Genomic DNA, 23,597 nt, shown 5'->3' on the forward strand with positions numbered 1-23,597 from the left:
TCTCATTATCTATAAGCATTTACATGAGAATATGTTGCTTAGAAAGCTATGTGAAATATGACATCAAATATGGCTCGAAGTTCAGCTTGTCAAATGCTTTAAATTGTTGAACTGCTAAATCATGCGTTAACAAGTTTTTACAACTGTTACCATGTAAAGATGTAAAATATAACATCTAAAATAAAGTTTTATATAGTGGCTCTGACCTTTTGAAGTAAACCCTCAAAACATTTCATTATAGACAGCTTTTACATAATGGACCTTCCTTGAGATGCAAAATGCAAACACTGACGATCACAATTTGTACATTTGATTCCAGAAAGGTCAACATTCTTTTTTATATGTGTATGACTGACTTCCCTAATCCAGAGATGAGACCTTTGGTGAAAACGGGTCTGTGGCATGGTCTGTGAAATGTATGATATGTGATGTCCATTATGTAGCCGTGCATACAAAACAATGATTTATTCTTGTTGGGGAAATCTCCCAAAATGGCCATATTTGGCAAACCCATATGACTAGTACAGAATTGCAACATTGAAGGTAATCTGGGAGGCATTAATGACATGCTGCAGTTCATAGTGTAAGCACTAGATGGTGCTGCCGTCATTCAGCATATCACTGCTCCTGCTACAAGGGTAAACCTTAGTCTACTTCTGCATTTGAAATATGTATCAATAGTCATACTAAGGATTGCACAGCATTCACACAGGTCTACCACTTAAACTCATTATCCCTGCCATACACGTGCACACCAAGTCATCATATAGTATATTTGTGCGCATTAAAACCCATAGGAGGATTTAGAACCTACTGCCATAAAAGCATGATTTTAAATTGGAAATGAAATAAGCATCTAAATCTCAGTGAGTTTATGTTAGCTCTGTCATTGGACACTTAATGTTCTCTCTCAGTATACATTCTATGCCTGATTAAAATGGAGGGATTGCCCACCCGCAGGAGTAAGGCAATGATTGCACATCATCAAGCAGTATTATGTCCTCCATCCCATCTATTATGACTCTGTAAGGGCACAGGCTTGACAAAACAATTTCAAGGGCTGTTTCACACAAGGCAGGTATCTATCTCACTCACAGTGTGTGTGGATGTGTAAGTTAGACAGTTTGATTAAAGGATGGTTTGATTATATTTTATGAGACCTTAATGGTCAGTGAAGTCAAGTCAAGTCAGATTTATTTGTATAGCGCATTTAACAGTGAAGATGAAGTACTTTGCATAGAAAAGATATTCAAAAACAATTAGTTTAAAAAACAACAACAATTAGTCACTACAAGTACAAATAATATAAAAACAAATTAAAAAATTTAAAAGACTTCATTACGAAGAGAAAATCCACACTATCATTAAATACATGTCATATAATTTTACCAGGCATTTGTGGACGGAGTTTCTTTTTAGTACAAAAACTGAAATATGTGGACAAGGCTCAGGGATATATTCATTCCTTCATTATAGTTCATTCCATTTCATATTAACCTAAAACTACATTGATCCTCTAATTAGTTGTTTAGTCTCTTTACATGGCCCATTAGTTAACTGATAAGCACTCTTTCGTCAGGATCATTCAATCTTCTTACTGCGACCTTTGAATTCTGCCATGAAGTCAAATGCTCCCAGATACTGTCCCAGCAACACGCCAAGCTTTGTGGGTAAAATGCTGGGAGCAAAAAGAACAAGAAGAGCAAAAGAGAAAACACTTTAATTTCAAGTAATTTTTGGTTATAGTAGTAGAGTAGTTGTAAGTGTGTTGTAAGCGATATTATGTAGCTTCAGGGGGAGAGTGAAGAGGTCAGAGGTAACTCACTTCTTCAGTCCAATGACGAGGTAAAGGCTTCGGGGCATGTAGAGATACACCTGATCCCGCTGGATGGCGTCTACAATCTTCCTGCACACATAATCTGGCTGAAGAATGGGCATCAGTCTGGGCCACCTGAAACACACAATGTCCTGGTGAAACACTCGGCAATATAAGGTTCAGTAGATTCAAATAGAGTCACAGACAGACACTGTCAAGTGTCAACCCATCAGTAACAGGTTTAATCAGTAACTTTAGACAGACAGAAAAAAAATGACATCAGCATCAGACATCAAGACTGCTGTTTAAACATCAAGGCTAGCTGTGTTTTTACATAAGCATTAAAGGAAGCCTTCGAAGCCCCAATGGTTTTATTTTCATAAAAAGTAGACAATTGTATTGTGCTGCTTGCAATTGGTTACAGTATATGTATTAAATTATACATAATTTCTGTAACAAAGCATAATTCTTCAATACTGCAATTTCACAAATAAGCCTCTATGTAAACCAAGAGTATGTGACCAGAATTCATATCTAACACTCCCATCCCAGTCCTAAATCCTAACCGTAACTCATATCTGACACTGAACCAGATCTCTGACCCAAACTGATTTGGGTAGCCTACACGGTTGCCCTTGTGTACCTCATATCCTCATGTCACCTGTGTTTTGAATACTATCTTGTTTCTTAGTTGAACACTTATGACATCATGTCCATATTTAGGACGACATCTTTGTGTAAATTGGTATTCTAAAATGAAGGGGTTAAATAAATTATACAAAAAAACTCGCAACACACTGCTTTCACACACAAACACTGAGATCTAACTTGACATGGGAGACATGTCTCAGGGCAGGAGGAGCCCTGGCCTGTCTACCTGTCAGTCACAATCACTCCATCCTTCTCTCCTTCTCCCTCTCCCTTCCTGTCTGAGGGTGTGTTCTCAGGTGTCAGACCTAAGCCTCTCCTGACCCTCGAAGGTGACCGGGCACCCCTGGGATGCCTCCAGACTCGACTCCTGTTCCTCCATATTATCAATGATATGACATGGAAAGCAAGTCTACCTGTTCACCTGTCCAAACACTGCAAATCAACAGGCATGTTTAAGGTCCATTGTTTGATTCTGACAAACAGGAATCTAGTATTTCAGTATTATTATAAAAAAATATATACATGGCCTAAAATCAGTCAGCTCTTTGGTACATTTTTGTTAACATGAGTCTATTTTAATTATTTGTGATCCATACCCTTATTATATGTGAAAAACACGCCACTTTAAATTATGCTTTTTAACCTTAAAGAACAGCCTACTGTAATGACTTCCTACAATATGAAACGTTTTTAATTGCTTGAGCCATACTGTACAGTGCAACCGGAAAGTTTTCAGATCCTTTTAAGTTTTCCACATTTTGTTATGTTTCAGACACATCTTAATAATGAATTCATAATAATGATCAAATAATAATGAATTCATTTTTGGATGGATTCACTTTGCGCTTCTCTCATCTTCTGAAAGGAACTCTGGATCTCATTCATAGTGACCAGTGGGTCTTTGGTTACCTGTCTGACTAAGGCCCATCGTCCCGGATTACTCAGTTTGGCTGAGCGGTCAGATCTAGGAAGACTGTTGGTTGTTCCAAACATTTCGATTTGAGAATGATGGAGGTTACCATGCTCTTAAGCACTTTCAATGCTGCAGAATTTTTTTGTATCCTTCCCCAGATCTGTGTCTTCACATAACCCTATCTCGCAGGTCTACGGACAATTCTCTTGACCTTGTGGCTTGGTTTTCACTCTGACTTATACCATCAACTGTAAGCCCTTATATAAAGAGATGTGTGCCTCTCCTAATAATGTCCAGTGAATTTATTTAGGCTCAGGTGGAAGTAGGATGCACTAGAGCTCAATTGCAAGCATCATAACAAGGGGTCTGAATACTTATGTAAATGGAATATTTCTGTCTTTCATTTTTTACACATTTACAAAAACACTCCAAACACCTGCTTTTTTGTGCAGTGTTGGGAGTATTGTGTGTAGATTGATGAGAAAAAAACGCATTGAATCCATTTTAGGATGAGTCTGAAACATAACAAAATGTGAAGGGTCTGAAAACTTTCCGGTTACACTGTATGTCAGCAAGGTACCTAAATTTGCACTCTGCAATTTACAATTTGTCTTGACATCTTCTCATGTCATGTCAACATGTCTGTAATTAACTGACATATAACCCTTCTTTTCCTCCCACTGAGCGCATTTCTTACTGTTTTAAAGGTATGTGTGTGCCGTTAACTAAGTACTATTACTATGCTCTTAGTACAAGAAAATATACCACATGTTCTTCACATGACACATGAGAAAAAGAGGACATTTTTCTGGTGTTTAACTTTGAAACAAGATTGTGCCTTTTTGTAGCATCAGTTCTCCATTGATTTGCCACAAAAACCAAACGTTCACACTTCCTTTTGTTAGGCTGTTAAAATGGAAAACATGACATGAAAAAGACACACACACACACACACACACACACACACACACACACACACACACACACACACACACACACAGAAAGTTACCCAATGTGAATTACTTTGTATTGGCTCCATCAAACATGCCCGTGTTGATGAAGAATGGACAGACAATGGTGGTCTTTACTCCTTCGGATCCTGTGGCCAGAAGCTCCAGAGCCATGGACTCGGCAAACCCCACAGCAGCGAACTTGCTAGCACAGTAGTCTATAAACAAACAGATAAAACACACATGTGAAGGACTGGGCAAGTGTTTTAATGCAGCTATCTGTCTGTGAATGTGAATGTGGGTATATGGTAGCCTACCTGCTAGTGCATTAACTCCAATTAGTCCAGCAGAGCTAGCAATGCTAACAAGGTGACCATGGTTACCCGCAATCATTGCTGGGAGAAAGGCTTTGTAGGTCTTCATTTAACAGAAACATACAAACAGAATAATCAACACACCTTTATTGCTAAATTAATACCACACATAGACACAATGCAATAAGACTACCGGTACAATAATTACTATGTAATTAGTCAACTTAATTATACAGATGAATAAAAGCTTGTCTGTTGTTTCAAGAAGCAGTCAAAATACCATACTATTTATTAACACATGATATAAAATGTGATAAACATGTTTGCTATAGGATATACGCTTACCCAGAAGTGTGCCATGCTGTTGACCTCGACTGTCTTCTCAATTAAGGTATCTGGAGATTCTAGAAACTTCTTTCCCGTCACAATACCTGCATTGTTGATCAGAATCGTCACATCACCTACTTCTCTTTTGACCTAATGAATGCAAACAGATCACACTGAAGTTTTCACGCATACACATACCGCAAACACACATACACCCACACACACATAAGTGGGTCAGCCATGTCCACCCTCAAATTCATTTATTTTGACCCAGGTCAGCCAGGGTCATTGAAGGTATGCTTTAATCTCTCCCCTTGTGGGGGCAGATTTATGATGGGAAATGCAGACAGATATCTGAATGCAAAGAGAAACACCTCAACACAGAAATTACCCACGCTTCTCCAGTGTTCTCTCTTGTTTCTACTTAACTCAATTGCACACACCAGTCTTGCTGTATGCCTTCACTTTGTTTAACTAGTCCTTGTAGACAATTCTCTCTTAACTGCTTATCCTCTTCCCAGTCTACATTCAGCTGCCACTAAACTCTGCATTCTCTTTGCCTCATTACCTGACTATTGTCTAGAGAATACAATTTAGAGCATTTGAAATCCCATGTACTTGTCTTGTGTTCGCAGAGAAGAACAACCATATGCCTCAAACACAGCCCACTGAAATCTATTCGCTTTTAACTCGTGAGCCTATTATAATTACAATTTGATTGACTCTTCTATCCACCCACTAACTCCAGCGCCCAGACACACGCATTGCCTCAGGTGCTTCCACAATCCCTAAGCCTGTTGCGGTGTGTATATTGCACACAAGTTGGGTGGGTACACAGCAAACAGCACTGGAAAATGGGAGTGGCCACCACAAGCAACAAGGATTATATCAGCTGTTATGCAAAGTAAGGTGAGTAGACAAAAGTAGAGAACATCCCAGTTGTTTACTGGCTCTGCCATTCTCTTCTCTCATGTCTTTATTCCCCAAAACCTGAGATCATGACCTCACAGCTATGGGCAGTGAGAGTGAGTGAATGAGTGAGAGAGCGAGAGAGAGAGAGAGTTTTTTCACCTGGTCAGCAACTCGGTAGACCTCAGCGCGATCGCTGCAGTCACAAACATACATGTTGGCCCTGACGTTGTATTTTTCCATGACAAGGCGAGCCGTTTCCTTGGTCCCCTCCTGGTTGATGTCCCACAGCACCAGCCGGGCACCTTGCTTGGCAAACTCCAGGGCCAGGAGTCGGCCAATGCCACTCCCTGCCCCAGTGATCAGGACTGTCTCCCCAGCAACACTTTTCCGCCGGGGTGGAATGACTAGCCGGAACACAGTCTCCAGGTTATAGTACAGGGACATGACGAGCACCTGCAGTGTCTCCAATAGGAAATTCATGCTGGAGAATGTATTGAGTCCTGTGTAACAGATAATAAGCTTGGGTTACTGACTGTGTGTGTGTGTGTGTGTGTGTGTGTGTGTGTGTGTGTGTGTGTGTGTGTGTCTTGACAGCTCTTTTCCATATTACATTGTTATAATCCAATTTTGCATTTGCACTTATTCATATAGCTGACACGTATGTCCGAGCGACATACAAAATAGGCAATCAAGATACAGGGCGAATAAGAGGGGCCTGTACTATCTTGGACAAGAGTAGAATAAAAGTTCAGAGTCAAGTTAAGTCAAGGAACAACATAGATAGAGAGATAGACAGGATTGAGACGAAGATCATGGTAAGTGCAAGTTACCGGTAAGTAGGTATGTTATTTACTACTTTAATTTAATTAGTAGGCCTATGCTAATTTACATTTAACAGACTGACATTACAATATGTAGCTGTAGGTTGTATAGATATTCTAATGTTTCATAGAGTGATGAAGGTCTACTACTGTGAATAGGCTAAATACAACTTTGATCATTTTTATGTAGCATAGTTAACTTTGGCCTTGGTGCCCTGACATGTGGTCTTTGTGCCCCACGCCAAATACGCCCAACTGAAAGCCAAAGGGCCTTGCCCCTAAAATTATGAAATTCCAAGCCTGGTTGGAAGGGTTGCGGTATTCCTGCGTTTCACAATTGCTAGTTTGTTCATTGGTCAGAGCAAAGTACTTTATTCACGCCTAACAACCTTTATTAATTTGATCAACTATACAGCCCAAAAAAGGCTCAATTTACTTTGGTTTACTTTTAGTTTAGCACTGTGTGACTTTGATACCCTTTGAACAGTGTGCATACTTTAACATCAGTAAAGCATAATTGTGCTTCATCCATCCACACAGCGTCTGTATACTCATGATGGCCTTGAAGTCTTGAGTTAGCGAATTAGCTTAACATTGTTTTCTGGTACCCAACAAAGTACAAGTTCTGTAATTGCTGCCCCCGTGCGCGCTGTCAATCAAAATGTGTGCGTTCCAAGTAGCCTAGTGCGTAATTCTGATTCATAAAGTTGAACAGATTTGGTTATTTTACAGAAAACATATAAATAGCCTACTTTAATGCAGTGTATGGATTGCAGTGCTAGGAGTAACCTAGTAACCTGAGTTTATCACACACACACACATACACGCACGCACACACATACACTTGAAGCTTAGGCTATTATGTAACTTAAAAGTTTTGATCGACAGTGAAAGCGTACCGATTCACGCGGCAGGCTGTGTAATGACGTTGCCTCGACAATAACCGGCACAATAACTACATACATAACAGCCACCATCCTGACAGTTTGATCATGGCTGCGTAAAAAACAAAGCCCTAGGCTTTTAGCGTCTTTTGCGGAACTACTTACCTCTTACGTACAAGGGAGGCAGCGCGATTCTGAGATTTAGACACAACAGCAGTGTCTCTTTTATCTCTGACGACCTTCACAACCTTCGGACTTCTTCTCTGTAGCCTACTCTGTGTTTACATGAGTCAAAGTTCAGTCCTGCTATGGATAACGGGGTAGCGGGACAGGATGTGAAAGGCGTGGTCTCATATTAACCACTTCCTTCTCAGACACTTTTTAAAGGTCGACGCGACAGTGCGCGTTAATGGATGGCTTCATCGACCGAAAGATGTTTAAAGTGGAGGCCGCTAGAGGCGTTGAGGTTTGGTCGTGGGTGGCCCTACATGACTGGAGTTGACTTCAGGGCGAAAATGTATCAGACACGCATTAGGCCTTTTGCGCTCTAGTAGGCCTATGTGTATTGCTACTTGTCACTAAAGTGAGATCTCTTACCCCGTGCTACGCATGAACTCTGCCCTCGAGCAATGCGTTATGGGTAAGTTTCTCCCTTTTATGCACTCATAGCTACATGCAGGGTGCGATTTGTGTAAAAACCAGAGGGGGGGGTTGAATAAGTTTGTAACCCCCCACCCCAAAAAAAAAAAAAATGAACGAACGATTCATAGCCTAGTAAAGTCATGGCTAATAATTCCCCTATATTGTTTTTGCCACCTTTGTAACATTTTAGTTTTAGTTTACCGTGGTGTATGACTTTAAACAGCGAGTGTGCTTGGTATGATAATCAGCTCCTCTAATGCAGTGTAGGACTACGTTTTGACAAGCATACAAATTCACCTTGTTCTTGCCCCATCTGAAATGACTTCTCTACTTTTGCTGCCTCCATCCTTAAGTTAGTGAATTGGCTAACAGTGTTAGTTGGTAACCAAATAGCCTACACGTTGAGCTACACGCTGCATAGGCTACGTGCATTCTCTCTCCTGCTGATTTGCGTTCAGTAGCCAAGTGCGTAATATTGCAAAAGTTGAAAAAAAAATGTGTTTATTGTAGCCTACAGAAAATAAATAGCCTATCATACTGTCAGTTAATTGCCTACAGTGCAGTGAAGAGTTTGGAGAGTAAAGTTTATAGGGCAACTTAAAGTTTTATGAAAATAATTTACGAACCAGAACGTAAAGACCTCGAAGCTTCTATTTCTTCCAGCTGTTAAAAAAAACCCGCTAGATAGTTTAAATACCCACCAACATTCGTTTTTGCAGTACAGATTATTTCTAAAAGTTATTTGTCTACTACTGGCTGATTTATCAAACGAGTGCTTTCTCGTTCGTCCTCTGCAAACTACAGGTGTTTTGGTAGAGAGCCATTGAATAAGCGATGCCAAGCAATTTCTGTAACACTTTTGGTGACATTCAGCAAATATCTCCTCATTTAATGTAAGTTCCTTCGGACAATAGGCCTACGTTCTACTCTACGTGCAGTAACAACTGTTGTCCTCCATCTCAGTTGCATCAGTTTTCTAATTTGGAAGGTTCTAAAACATTATTATGCTTCACTGAATCCTTCTCGTTTTCTTTCATTTGTCCAGCTAAATTTTCCATTGAACCTAGCCATTTATGATGGATTACACACTCGACATTCTGAAATGTCCTGCACGATCAAGGCCAAATTAAGTTATCACGCAGCCACTGTGTCAGCAGCATCAGTGCTGACGGTGACGGTGCGTTTCTGATGTCAGATTATTATGTAGGCTAGCCTACTAGACTGTTCTCACGTTGCAGCGCTTTACTTATATGAAGTAGCATTAATCAATATGAGGGGCAGAGGGGGATAAATGTTGTCCCCCCCGACGATAAAAATAATTTAGCAGAGGTAGGGATAGGAAAACCAGAGGGGGGGAAATCCTAACCATCCCCCCCTACAAATCGCACCCTGGCTACATGTCATGTAAAACTAATAAATATGAGTTTGTCAGTTGTCATATTTCAATAGTGTAAATTAATAGGGATTAGGCCTATATGATTGTTGACTACCCCCCCCCCATGTGTATACTCTTACAAACAACATCTTTAGCTCTTTTCTCCTCTCATTTTATCTTGACCTGATGGCTCTTTCTTGTCCTGTGTTAATTTGGCACTCGAGAATCTCAACGTTGTCAAGACGAAACCAATTCGTTTTGTTGTGCATATTCGTTTTGTATTAGGCATATTTTTACACACAATTTCAATTTCACACAATCCAGAAAAATAACATGACTTGATGTGCAAATGACCGAAAGACAACTGATTGGCGCAAATGTAAGCTAACAAATACTCCAATCTGTATTTTTTTGCTACCCTCAACAAGATGCCGCCCTGGGCAGTTGCCCATATGAGGTTCTGTTACTGGTCCAAGTTCATGCACCTGCCACATATGTCTTATCTGGACTGGCAGTCTGGGGTCCTAGTGTAAGCCAGTCTATCTGCCACACAGGCCTACCCACCAGCCATAGTCTACTGTCTGTCTGCTCAGGTCTGGTCTTATTTTCAGATAATGGCCAGCGGCGGACAATTCATTATCCCTTAATAACTGAATAGAATACTACTTTGTTATTTCAACTACAAGGTTATCAAAACGTATGAGTCAACCGCAACCATTTATCTGGTATGGGCTGGGACTTGTACAATGACAGACACAGAGGAGACGACTTAGTTTACAAGAAAGATGTGTTTTGCTGTACTTTGGAAATGATTCGGTAAGAGCTTTATGTAGGCTACAAGCTGCTGTGATTGGTTCCTGGTGTTTGGTGATTTGGAAATGGACTCAAATGATAGCACTGCCAGACGGATCTGCTGAGCAAACCAAATGTGTTCACAGATTCGTTTGAGTTCACCCAGGCTAGGTTAGTATTGATGAAAACCTTTGTAGAAGACTGAGGATGACCTACTGGTGTTGCTCTGCATTTGATGGAGATGAGCAAGGTTTTTTTTATATCTGCTTTTCGTAATTTTGTAAAAACCTAAAAGAAAAAAACATCAGATAAAGCTTTATTAAAGTTTATCACATTCGCTCATAACCTTTACACAATTTACAACAAGCTCAGCACCTACTGGGAGTCATGACAAAATGTAACCTTTCACCTAGTTTTCACACAGTTTATGGTTTGGCAACATTTGGAAAGGTAGACAACTCACACAGACACACACACACACACACACACGCCCACACCCACCCACACCCACACACACACACACACACACACACACACACACACACACAGACACACTCACACACACCTTATTCTTAAGGATTGCTTGGTATCAGATAATTTTAAAACTATATTGTTAAGCTTAGGCACTATACAATGTCCCAAAAAATTAACTTGTGAGTGTGTAATGAAAATGTGATGTGTTCGGTACTAGCATGAGAAAAGTTGTTTGATTTAGCTGGTGTGATGTATTTGTATTGCTAAATCTCTTCCACTTATTGTGTCGATTGTGTCATGATATGTAGTTTTATTGTCTTTAACCTCGATTGTATTCTGACCCCGCTGATGATGCTGGCACATAAATTCAAAAGCTTCTTATAAAGATCAAGCGTGACGTGTTACCATGATGTCATGATGTCTCATAAATACCATGTGAGCAAATGACGGAGGGACTATAAAGGGATTTGGGCAGAGAGTGTGAATAATAAAGTGAAAGGGGGTATTGATTATCGCTGCTCACACAGCGGCAGGGGCTTTGTATTGGCTTCTTCATAATGGTGGCACCAATCTCCTGCATTCCATTTGGGACTTTTCACGCAGATAGTATGTCGATCACGCAATTACACCTCAGTCCACAGAGTGGAACTGCAGCCCCCTCTGACTTTATAGCCATTACTTCTCTTTTATGTGAAAGTGGGAGAGATGAAAGAGATGGGCCGGCAGAAGCATTAAAGAAAGAGGGAGAGAAGAGTAGATGTTGTTCTCCACCCCATTACCTCCATGTAGAGCTAAGAGCAGCCTCCCAGAAACCGGTGATGAATGCATAGAGACGATGATGGAGAGTCCCATCACCGTTAAATTGGCATGTTAATTCACAACAGTCACGCCAGCGTGTGCAGTTAGACCACTTTATTTCATCTGTACAGCTATGTGATTCAGACAGGAGACACACAACTAAAAAAGAGACAAATGAGTACAAAAGAGGTATGTGGACCTACAAGCACAAATTAGAATGAACTCGGTGTCACTAACAACCATGAGAGAGATCTGTACAGGCAACAGAGGAGCAGAATGGGCTGTCATGACTGATTATGTGTAAAAAGTGACAGTTTTGGTTAGAACATTTGAGAGTGTGGAATATCGCAGTGATATTCAACCGTTACCAGGGTAACAGTAATGCTTTGTTTTAATTGGCAGTTTTATTAAATGTGGACCTTTGTGTTTTGTGTGTTTCAATTAATTTCAACATGCAGCAGTTAAGGAGAAAGTGTCTGTGAAGGTGAAGAGAAAAGGGCCAGATAAATAGATAAATGATCAGGGCAAAGTACTGAGGGATGAGAGCTGTGTTTGTGTGCATGTGCCTGTGTACATACATGCACATGTCTATGTTTCACTATCCGAGTGGACGCCTGCAGACATGCACATGTCTGGAGTCTCAGCGGATGGAGTCAGGTGGGGAACATGGCCAAACAAGAAGAAGAGGACTCAGCAGGAGCAGAACCGGGACCAAGCAGAACAGGACCAAAACCAGAACAGATACAAGAACGGAGGGGGCAGAACCGAAGATGTCTCAATCAGTCGATCAGTCTGTAGGCAGCTCAGTATCCCATGAATCCTCCGTACCTCTTCTCCATGTCTGGCTCTTGCTCTTCCGGCGCCCCCTCCTCCTCCTCCGCACCGACCTCCTCCTCCACCCCCTCCTCGGGCCCAGCTGAGCGCCTCATGAACCCCCCGTAGCGCTTGCTCTCCTCCAGCCACTCGGGCCAGCCCACTCGCCGCATGAAGCCGCCGTAGCGCTTCTGCAGGGGTCGGGCCCCCCCGCTCAGAGAGTCATACACGCCGGCCCTCCGCATGAACCCCCCGTAGCGCTTGGCCATGCTCCCGCCGCCTGCCTCATCCGCGCCCTTGGCGGCGAGCAGCTCCCTCAGCAGGCTGAGAGCGTCCACCGTGCCCTTCTCGCTGTCGCCCCGCTCCGTGCGAAACGTCAGGATCTCTCGGCCGTGGTCGACGTCATCGTTGATGACGTCACTGGCTGACAGACCGTACGTCTCGTCGCTCTTCTTCATGAACCCGCCGTAGCGTTTCATGAACCCGCCGTAGCGTTTCATGAACCCGCCGTAACGCTTCATGAAGCCGCCGTACTTCTTTGCCAGTTGGTGCTGGGCGGAATCCTGCGGCTCTGTCTCGACAGGCAGGTCCTCGCTCTCGGTGGCAGCTGTGCTGGAGCTCTGCAGGAGGTCCCGGCATGGACCCCACGAGCTGCCGCCGGAGAAGTCAGCCTCGCACTGCCACATGCACATCTGGGGTGGAGGTGGGGGAGGGGGAAGCACACAACGAGCAAATGAAAATGAGAGTCATTACAGCTGATGTGCCTTGTTTTTCAGGCTGTGGCTATGATCTGACCGTACACACATCACTGTGCACATCAAAGGCTTTTAAGGCCCTGGCTCTCATTTGTGCACACACACACACACATACACACTGATGGTTTAATAGACACACACCCACACACACACACTGATGCTTTAATAGACACACACACACACAAACACTAAAGCTTTAATACACACAAACACTTTAACTTTAACAGTCTCTCTATCTCTCTCTCTCTCACTCACACACACACACACACACACAGAAGTAAATCTATATTCATTCTAGTGTTTTAAACCACTCAGAGGGGAACCCAGAGACCCCAAATATATGCAATTACTGCCATTTAGAGCACAGAACAGGAAACAGGGAGCACTGGATACCGGAGTGTTTTGACATATGACCATTAGAGCATGTGTGAGTGTGTGTGTGTGAACATTGTGTTCACACTATACCCAGTGACTCTGTAAGCACTTTTCTGTTGTATGTTACTGCAACCTGCTGGCACAAAGTAGAACTAAGGAGACAGTCTCTTTCTTTCTTTCTTTCTTTTTCTTTCTGTCTTTCTTTCTTTCTCTCTCCTTTTCACTTACTCTCTCTCGCTCTCTCTCTCACACACACACACACACACACACACTGGGGGCCACCACATTAAAATATCAAATTGGAGTTTATGCACAGATCAAAGCATCATCAAAATGATTTGCGTTGCCTGACTCTAAGTCACATTTGATCATTTGATTTATGCTAATATCACCAGCCTGTTTCATATTTAAATCAGTTTACTTTCAATGCAACATAGACATCATGGTCATTCTGATGTTTGTGTGTATAGGCTACTCTTATTCAGGACCCAGATATTTCTGTTGCAAAACATTATTTGCAAGATAAATCCTACTACTTAAATCCCATTAAAGGTTTATGCATTATAAATCCATTATAAATCCATCACAGTCATTGATCTAGACATTTTCCACTGCATTTAAGCATGAAAGCATTTTATGACACAAATATAGCGTACTTCTATCCATATGGACAGCGCGTGTTTACTTAAAAATTCATTAGACTATGAACACGGACCTTTTGAAGTAAAAGCGACTTTAAAAAAGACAATCTCTGCTCTTCTCTGAAACTAGTAATTTTCCTTATCGTGGTTAAAGATCCTGTCATGCGTCACTGCACCGTGAGGAAAACACGGTATTATTTTACGCACAGCATACCCCATCGATCACGCACTAAGCGAGGGCAATAATTGCCCTTGTTACAAAACTGAATATAATTTCAATTGTGAGACAGTGTTTACAGGAAGTAGCTGTACTTACTGTTGGGTTGATATCGGATTTTCGGAATCTCTCCTGCACTGCGCAGAACGCACAGTCGGTGCCACAGTCCGCTTGAGCCGTAAGCGCAAAGTATGCGCTTAGGATAGTTAGACAACAGAAGTTCACTGGTACCGCCATTGAGCTAACCGTATAAGAAATAAGCATTTTAGTATAGATACCCCACACGAAAGCTCTTTTTCAATATGTTACACATCCAACAAACAAAAACAGAAAAATAAAAACATGGTAGGCTATGTTTCGTTGTGTTAGGCATTGTCTATATATTGTAAAACAATAATATTGACTTTTTACGCACAAAAGCATCGTGGTAAAAGTCCTACAATTCTAATATATTAGGCGCAACTTGGATACTTACTGCATCTGATTTGCGCGATCTGACGGTGTCCTTATCTTCTATTGCTCTCTGATGTGGGATTCGTCTTGCACACCAAATTAAGTCACTAGATCCCCAAGCTCAACAAACTGAACGCGAATGTGCGTGTTCAAGGGGTGTGTGTATGTGAGTCTGAAAGAGAGAAAGAAGGAACAGCCTCGCCAGCGCAGTCACTGTTTGAATTGCGCGTGAGTCTCGGGAGCTTTGCGCGGCAGTCGGCTCAGTGTTGTATCAGAGCGCGTTTACGCACGACCTTGCTGTCTTGTGTGCAGGCAGTCTCATCTTAAAAATCAGCGACATGTAGCGCGGGAGTGATTCCCTATAGTCGGAGGAAAGTTACAACTGACGTTAAATGACGCACACAGAACTCATGGGGGTGGGAGGCGTCCAAACTCTGAAAAAAATTATCGTGATAGAGGGGAGGTCAGGCAACAATCTCACGACCATCACTCATAAACTTTGTTATGATAATTTAGTGATGCAAGACTAAATTTGGTCTCCCATGACTTTCGAAAGGCTTATGCATTGAACAAATGCATTCCATTATATCCATACAGAGGTGAAGCTTGCTCCAGCTTTATAACTTGCTTATAATCAGAGGAAATTCACAGCAAGTGCCCATTGAGTATAAAGTAAAAGCAAAGAGAAGTTATCATTTCTATCCCTTTGATAAAACAGCATTTTTGTGTAATTTTGCACTGAGGTAAAACAAAGGCCAAAGATAAAAGCAGGAAATTGTGAATACAAACACTTTTTACACTTCAGACATACAATTACCCCAAAACAACAAAGAATATTTTATACTGTTTTACCTTTTCGTAGCACTTTGATGTCACTTTGTACAAGTAAACTGATACATTACAGAAAAATATTTCCATATTGAAGACTTTTTTCTATGTGTGCATAGTTAAATTCAATAGCATTAGTGTACATACAGTAATGCAGGCTCTACAAATGGGCTATGATGTGGTTGTATAGCCAAAGCTATAGCACCTACAGATCTTTTGTGTTCTCTCTGGACAGTTGGACTGACAACTAATGCCACTTATATAGGCTACTCATATACACCCACTGACATCTACCATCAACGTATTCAGCCTACACAAGCTAAAGATGGGCACAGTGTTCCTGGTTTTTTAGGTGTCTCACATCTTCATTTAGCTTTCACACAGAACTTGGGCTTTTTCATCCAGATTTGCTAACATAACAAGAAGCGTGTCATCCAAATGGATTTATAGACTTCATCAGCTGTGTCTGATCTCTAGTGCCCATTATCAAGCTGTGAGATAATCGCAGGTGGTAGTAGCAGTAAAGCACTTGTGTGGACCAGATACGAGTACGAGATACAAGTGTGTGGTGTGCTGCAAGCCCTCTTCAGTACAATCATGAACAAGCACGCTTCAGCTTCAGCAATCCACACACAATTAGAGTGCTATGTCATAAAACCATTGTGACCATAACAGAAATGTGATCAGGAAAAACATGTGATAGGCCTACATCATTGTGTTAGGTTGTTTTTCATTTATATTTTTTATTGCCTCATTCTTATTATTCTGAAAAGGATATTCATATGTCATTTTAATGCCCTTTTTCTACACAGTGGCAGCAAAATCATGAAGAATTCCAGTCAACTATTAGAGGAATGTGAGAAACATGAATGATCAAAACGAGAACTTAATACTTTATATGTCTGATTTCACGGTAAACATAAAAAGTACACTATCTAGATATTTACAGATGGAATGGAAGTTTAAGTTCTTTTTATATATGCTCTGCTGATACAATATAAATTAATGAATACTGTAAGCCCATTAACAAATTATACAAATGTAGATTTCACAAATGAGTAATAATAACCAAAAAAACACATGTAAAGTATTTTACTTTGAATAAAAGCAAAGAAAACAAAATATCCATATGTAAATGCTAGGGATTTGGATGAAAGCAGTACAATGATAGGTAACAGGTTATAGGTTTAAGCAAAAGTCAAAAAACAAACTCAGGTAGAGAACATCTTTGAATTGCACATACTGCCTAGTTATTTCATGATGTGTATTCCTGTGTCAAATGTAGGCTATTATATTATAATACATTAATATACAGTGAATTATGTATGACAAATCACAAAAACAACGATGGACAATATGGATGTTAATAGATTTGTTGAAAAGACATGGTTTACAGTTTCAAAACGGCTTTTGGGGAGTGGGTGGCCACATAACAAATGGTTTTCATATTCTTAATATGTTTATGTTCCCTCTCCACAAGTGGTTATTGCTTGTGATTTGGTTGGGTATATAACTGTTTGTCTCAGGTTTCCCCAAGGAATGGCCATTTACCACAATGACTTATTCATACTGTAGGAACAAACATGGTTCGAGCTGTGCTTATGAAAAGATGAATGTTATTAAAATCCGGAGACTAAATCACAGTGGAAGAATACTGACATAAGTTAGGGACAAGAACCAGGCAAAGGAAAGAGTGTGCAAGTGTAAGAATGTGTGTGTTGAACCAAAGCGGAGCAGGTGAAGGTGATTCTATGTTGGTCCTGCTCTTGCTGTTTCTGTAATGGGAGAGTGAAGCTCCTGCAGAGTGCCGAGGGCCCACAAACAAACAAACACACGCACACACACACACACACACACACACACATACACACATACTCATACCCACACACACACTCATATCCACACACAGACCCCGTCGCCCACCCACCCACCCACATCCACACACAGACACACACACACACAGACAGACAGACACACACACATACCCACACACAGTCCCCATCACCCACCCACAGACACACACACATATTACATACTTCATAAATTATCATTACTCTGTCGTTTTCTCTCAGTGGTGCACAGCTACTGGGTTTGGACAGGCTCTTAATATCCAAATCATTGACTAGAACATATTATATGCAATTACAGTAAATCCATGCTTTTGCATATTACAACTATGGAAGGCATAATTACCAGATGGACCAATAAAAACGATAACCCTTGTCCTCTTGATTCAAACAGTGGTTAGTGAAGCATTCTGTCTCCCTCATACACACATCGTACACACACCCTGGGGATCAATAAAGTATCTATCTATCTATCTATCTATCTATCTATCTATCTATCTATCTATCTATCTATCATCATCCTCTTCTACTCTTCATCCTCTTCTACTGTTTCTGACACCACTGCAGTGGAGACGCTATATGGACATTTGCTTTGTTCCAGAAGTCTTGCCATCTGTTATGGATTTGCTGCAAGGCTGATACAATGTCTTGAAGTCCAGTGATGGGAGTAATTGGCACTTGTGTCCAAGGACTGCAGTCTGGGTCTGCTGCTCCAGCCGGAGGGCCTAGCTCCTCTAGACAGAAATCAAAAAGGGGAGCAGCCTTCATTGCACGTTTCCCCCAACTACTGCTGTAAACTCTGTTTACTACGTAGACGGGGTTGTCAGCAAATATTTCAAAACCTGTAATAGCAAAACCTGCCCTTTCCTGTGTTTATTAAAAGACATCAATTACTATTGTTTTATTTTATTTTTGGTAAAAGATTTGAATGACTGCGAGTCAGAAAGGGATTTTTCTTTAGAAGTTGCAGTAGAATCAGCCATGGGGTTGAGAATGATGATGACCAGAAGTTTGTGTAGCAGAACAACTTGCCAGGCTGAAAGGTTCTGTCCTCTGTTATATGAGGCTGTCACTACTCCAGAGGAGTGTGGAGACATTTAGAATGAAATATAGCATTTTTCAACACTCAGTTGGTCATTTGAAATACTGTAGATCGTCCCTGTTACAATGTGGGATGGAGAGTGTGAAAGAAAGCAACTGGTAATTCACTCCCCAGTCAAGGGCCTAATTGGCTCTTGTCCATGTGTGACTCTCTTGACTCTTGCAAAAAGATTTATGTCTATCCTTCCTGTAAGAAGGCAAAGAAGTATTGTTGTGTTCAGATGACAGTTTTTTAGTCCAGGTGCTTTAAAACCAATACTGTGTGGATGAGGCTGTGAGTGGTTCGCACTCTGAAAAATGTGAAGCTTGAAACTTTTCAAGGTGCTTCTTTTGCAAAGACTAGTCACCTTTCAGAGTGCGAACCACTCACAGCCTCTATCCTTCCTGTAACACAGCTTCCAATGTGTTATATGTTATAGCCTTTAACATTTTACTACCCAATATTGCTATATATTTGTGATATTCCATGCACCTGTCATGCGGTGGTGTGTATAGTAGAGTGCGTATGTACATGTGCACCTGCTTGAGTGCTCGGCAGTGAGAGAGCATGTCATCATGTTCTGATTGGTGATGATTATGGTTATTATTGTAATTATGATTATTATGATCCTGGGGAGAAATCACGTACAATCAGCAGCATCCCTGTGACCTTATTAGCTCTAGAGAGCCTCTTGCTCTGTTTCTGCCCTCCCTCTCTCTCTCTCCCTCTCTCTCTCTCTCTCCCTCCCTCTTTCTCTTTGCTATTCTGTCAGTATCTGAGTATACTGTATTAGAAAGACTATAGGTTGAAAAAGACAGATATGCAGAGAGAGAGAAAGAAACACAGACAGAAGGAGTCAAAGAGGAGGAGAGAGCGCATACCGGCTGAATATTATGTTAAACGATTACAGTCATAATTAGTTGAAATATCTGCCATTTCTGTGGAGTGGTGTGTGCTTTGATGTGCATCACAACATTTTCACTGACAACTGAAAAAGCTGCCTATAAACATACAGACAAGTAGGCCTAAATACATGCACACACCCCCCCCCCCACCCCCCACATTCACAGACACACACACACACACACACACACACACACACACACACACACACACACACACACACACACACACACACACACACACACACACACACTGACACACACACTCCATGATCTTAAATAGTATTTATTGATCCTGCACTCAAGGGAAATAGAACATCTTTTAACCTTTTACTCCTATAAAGGGGATAATGGTACTGCCAGTCAAATTATTACTCCAATCCAATCACAGATGGCGACATTTGATTGAAGAAGACCCTGGGCACAGGCGATTGATTCAATACGTCAATCCGCAGCTTACAAATGGAAGCCCGAAGGCGGATAGTATAGTGAGTGAACTCAATAGAGAAGCAAACCCTCAACTGGTTACATTCAACTCTAGCGTATGCGTGTGTGTGTGTGTGTGTGTGTGTGTGTGTGTGTGTGTGTGTGTGTGTGTGTGTGTGTGTGTGTGTGTGTGTGTGTGTGTGCATGTGTGCTTTTCAATAAACAGATATTTAAAGTAGTAAATAGAAGCTGGAAGTTTCTGTAAAAAGTAGGAGGTGATAGAAAAAACGATGGTCTGAATTGAAGAAAGGGATTGATAGAAACAGAAAGGCACTAAAGCCTTAGCCTGATATTGACATGTTACTGATGTGGCTCAGCTGAATGAATAGAACGAACTATATATGGGTATGCGTGTGTGAAAGAGAGAGAGAGATTGTGTGCGTGTGTGTGTGTGTGTGTGTGTGTTTGCCGTGCATGTGTGTCGCTAAGGGGTGTCGGGAGCACTCTGAAATCCATGGTCACTGGAAATGACACACACATACAGTATGATCAAGCTTAAATCATCTTATTTATCTCTCACACATATACTCACATGAAAATACATAGTTCAATAAACGTTAATACAAACACAAACAGAGAGAGAGAGAGAGACATAAACATACACAGACACAAATGTATGGATTCGTCATCGATGCCCTACTGACCACTGTCTGACGCTGTAATTAACCTGGCACACAAAGAAGAGCACTTCACTAACAACAAGGAAGCAAAACACACAAACAGGTATAAACAGAACCTTGTTAGACCAGAGCCTGTGAAGAGGCTGATAGCATATGGGTTAGAGCAGTGTTTCTCAAACTTTTTCAGATGAAGGACCACTTAACCAATAAAACAGAAACGCACGGACCACCTAGGTTAAAAAAAAAAAAAAGATTAGATCTACTTCAACAGTATAGTAGCCTACACAATAGGCTACTCACATGAACCACCTTGCTTATTGTCTTTGCACTTTGCTTATTGTGTTCATATGATTTAAACTGACTTATTTTACATAGACAGTGTTGCAGAACTGTTTGGATTTATATACAAGTTGGGTCAATATAGCAGACAACTCATCTATATCATATTTTACCAGGTCTGCTTGTGGACCACTTGGGATAGCTTGCGGACCACCAGTGGTCCCCGGACCACACTTTGAGAAACACTGGGTTAGAGCAGTGGTTCTCAACCTTTTTTCAGTGATGTACCCCCTGTGAAATATTTTTTCAGCCAAGTACCCCCTAACCAGCGCAAATCATTTTTAGTTAAGAAAAAAAGACTTAAAACAGAGCACTGTGTCATCAGTGTCTAATTTATTAAACTTTGGAACTGATAAATATCAATATATGTATGTATATTTTAAAATCTCACGTACCCCCTGGAGTGCCTTCACGTACCCCCATTTGAGAACCACTGGGTTAGAGGACACAAGACACCCACACAGACACACAAACAGATGCACATACACATGCACACACACACACAAGCACACACACCCACACCCACACCCACATGAACACACACACACACACACACACAGAGACTAGCAGACATGTGTTGATATAGGCACCCCTCCTGTTGACATTTTCCTTTCACTCACTTGTCCATTACTGAAATCAATAGTCTTTGAGCCCATACAGGAGAAAGGGAGTAGGAGAGTGAGACTGAGATAAAGAAAGAGAGAGAGGTGTCTGTCATGGATAAGGGTACTCTGTGTGTGTGTGTGTGTTTCTGTGTATTTATGTGTCTGTGTGTGTGTGTGTGTGTGTGTGTGTGTGTGTGTGTGTGTGTGTGTGTGTGTGTGTGTGTGTGTGTGTGTGTCCTCCCATGTGGCCCAGTATGTGTGCATTCGTGCATGTGTTTGAAACACAAAACACTCTTTATTGCCTCTCATGATGATAGTCCCCTGTCCTCTAGGCTGAGTTGGCAAAACCTTTAGCACTGACCTGAGGTCCCTACTCTATAAAAGCTATTGATTTCAACCAAAGTGGAATATCTCCCCCAGGCTCGATCCAAACATACATCCATCATTAGTTCAGCTTTGTAGAGAAAAAAGACCTCACAAACACACACACACACACACACACACACACACCACATGCAATGGTTTTCTCCAAACACACACATACCCACACACATTCAAGTCCTGATATCAATACATTTCTCATACTGTGGTGAACATTCATTATGCTCAGCCCACACTGCGACCTGGGGTGTATAAATGGCGCATATTTCTAAGCCTCACCATCTCCAAGTGAGCAGGAAAGGGCAATTCACACTGAAGACATTACTGAAATAAACATGGCTCTGTGATTGTGGGCGTATGAGGCATGATTTGTGTAATGTTATTTGGTATAACAAGAAATAATTTGTGGGCAGTAAACAATTATTAACTGACCTGTCAACAAGGATAATGGCAAAAATGTATAATTTTATCTGAAATATAAAACGGTGAATCATAATGTGTAATTTGATGATGAATTGATAGCACTAAATATCCAGTGAGGTAGCAATCCTCAAGTGTTCAAAAAATAGCTGCAATATCTAACTCCACAGACAATTCATGAAATGCTTTCCCAAGTACTGCAAAATGTCAAGAGCTCTATGTCATGGTCTCTCTAGAGAATTCAGAATAAATACTAGGTAATACCAAGGTTTCAACTTTGTGTTACTTTTCTTGGAGACCAGCTTCTAATGGCTTCACATTCTCTCCTAAACCTTTAATCTAATATTTTACATAAACTATAAAGGTTGTTAAGCATGTAATGGAAAGAAAGCTATCACAAATGAACTGAACTCACAGAAATGATCTTCTCTCTAACAGCTGACTACAACTGCATTGCTTAAAATGTATATTGAGAGTGTCTCCATAAGGTTTCATTATTGTCCCCACCGCTTCGGTCTGTCATTTCCAATCATTGCTATTAGGAGCCATAGTCACTAAAGAAATGGCGTTCACATTGATGAATATAACATCACTGATAACTGCTGATATAATTAATGGATACGAATAACTTATGCAAATGTTCCCAGTGGGTGGATTATATGATCAAGTTTTGTGAGGCTTGAGATGCTAATAAAGACACTACTCTCCTGGTTATATGAATGGATGTCAAGTCTAATTGCAGACAGACTTGAAATGGCCATAAATACCAGCCAGTTTTCTCTGTGTCCCTCACTCCCTCCCTGGAGCAGTGAGTATCATTAAATTAAATCAGTATTAAAGCATTAGGAGCAGATTGGTGTTTTATTTAAGAGATTCCCAGATGAGATATCTCCAGAGTTGAGGCCTCCTTGATGCTCACATCCGAATGGGGTGGACAGCTTAATATCCCTTCAGGGATGAAAAAAGCAAGCCAGTCTTCTTCAGCTATCTTTTTATGCGATAACAGACCTGTCTGCACCCCAGATAACCAATAACCTTCCTGTTGACATCACTCGTTACGTATCGTCTGCACTGGTAGCGCAGTTGCAGAGTCATTACAAAGTAGATGAAAAAGCTAATATTTAAAAAGAGCATTTTATAAGGATTTTCTCTATGTGTCTTCATG

General features: G+C 41.1%; 2 protein-coding genes across 3 annotated transcripts; both read right to left on the reverse strand.

Moving 5' to 3' along the window:
* Positions 1–1,177: 1,177 nt before the first annotated feature.
* sdr16c5b (short chain dehydrogenase/reductase family 16C, member 5b) lies at positions 1,178–7,932 on the reverse strand. Of its 2 annotated transcripts, none has more exons than XM_076290467.1 (7): positions 7,765–7,932; positions 6,043–6,383; positions 4,990–5,121; positions 4,648–4,747; positions 4,404–4,548; positions 1,826–1,951; positions 1,178–1,678 (listed from the first exon to the last, which is right to left on the reverse strand). In XM_076290467.1, the coding sequence occupies exons 2-7, from the start codon at positions 6,361–6,363 to the stop codon at positions 1,582–1,584; spliced, it is 921 nt and encodes a 306-aa protein (XP_076146582.1). In that variant the 5' UTR covers positions 6,364–6,383; positions 7,765–7,932; the 3' UTR covers positions 1,178–1,581. The 2 variants fall into 2 exon arrangements, with proteins under 2 accessions (XP_076146582.1, XP_076146581.1); XM_076290466.1 differs by having other exon boundaries at positions 7,754–7,932.
* Positions 7,933–11,936: 4,004 nt separating this feature from the next.
* Positions 11,937–15,010, reverse strand: penkb (proenkephalin b). Its single transcript, XM_076291290.1, has 5 exons — positions 14,946–15,010; positions 14,570–14,711; positions 12,921–13,174; positions 12,587–12,833; positions 11,937–12,544 (listed from the first exon to the last, which is right to left on the reverse strand). Exons 1-5 carry the CDS (start codon positions 14,948–14,950, stop codon positions 12,473–12,475), a joined length of 720 nt encoding a protein of 239 aa, XP_076147405.1. The 5' UTR covers positions 14,951–15,010; the 3' UTR covers positions 11,937–12,472.
* Positions 15,011–23,597: the final 8,587 nt, after the last annotated feature.

The sequence above is a fragment of the Alosa pseudoharengus genome, unplaced genomic scaffold (assembly GCF_046254945.1).
Source record: "Alosa pseudoharengus isolate Yale_2024_CS ecotype anadromous, Long Island Sound unplaced genomic scaffold, YU_APseudo_1.1 YU_APseudo_1.1_scf_18, whole genome shotgun sequence".
Classification (NCBI taxonomy): domain Eukaryota; kingdom Metazoa; phylum Chordata; class Actinopteri; order Clupeiformes; family Clupeidae; genus Alosa; species Alosa pseudoharengus.

Excerpts from the sequence above, each read along its gene's own strand:
- sdr16c5b (XM_076290467.1), bottom strand. The coding sequence starts at position 6,363 with ATGAATTTCCTATTGGAGACACTGCAGGTGCTCGTCATGTCCCTGTAC. Across the intron at positions 4,549-4,647 it reads TGGAGTTAATGCACTAGCAG|ACTACTGTGCTAGCAAGTTC; the intron begins GTAGGCTACCAT and ends GTTTGTTTATAG. Across the intron at positions 1,679-1,825 it reads CTCGTCATTGGACTGAAGAA|CATTTTACCCACAAAGCTTG; the intron begins GTGAGTTACCTC and ends TTTTGCTCCCAG.
- penkb (XM_076291290.1), bottom strand. Across the intron at positions 13,175-14,569 it reads AATCCGATATCAACCCAACA|ATGTGCATGTGGCAGTGCGA; the intron begins GTAAGTACAGCT and ends CCTCCACCCCAG. Across the intron at positions 12,545-12,586 it reads GGGGGTTCATGAGGCGCTCA|GAGGAGGAGGGGGCGCCGGA; the intron begins GCTGGGCCCGAG and ends GTCGGTGCGGAG.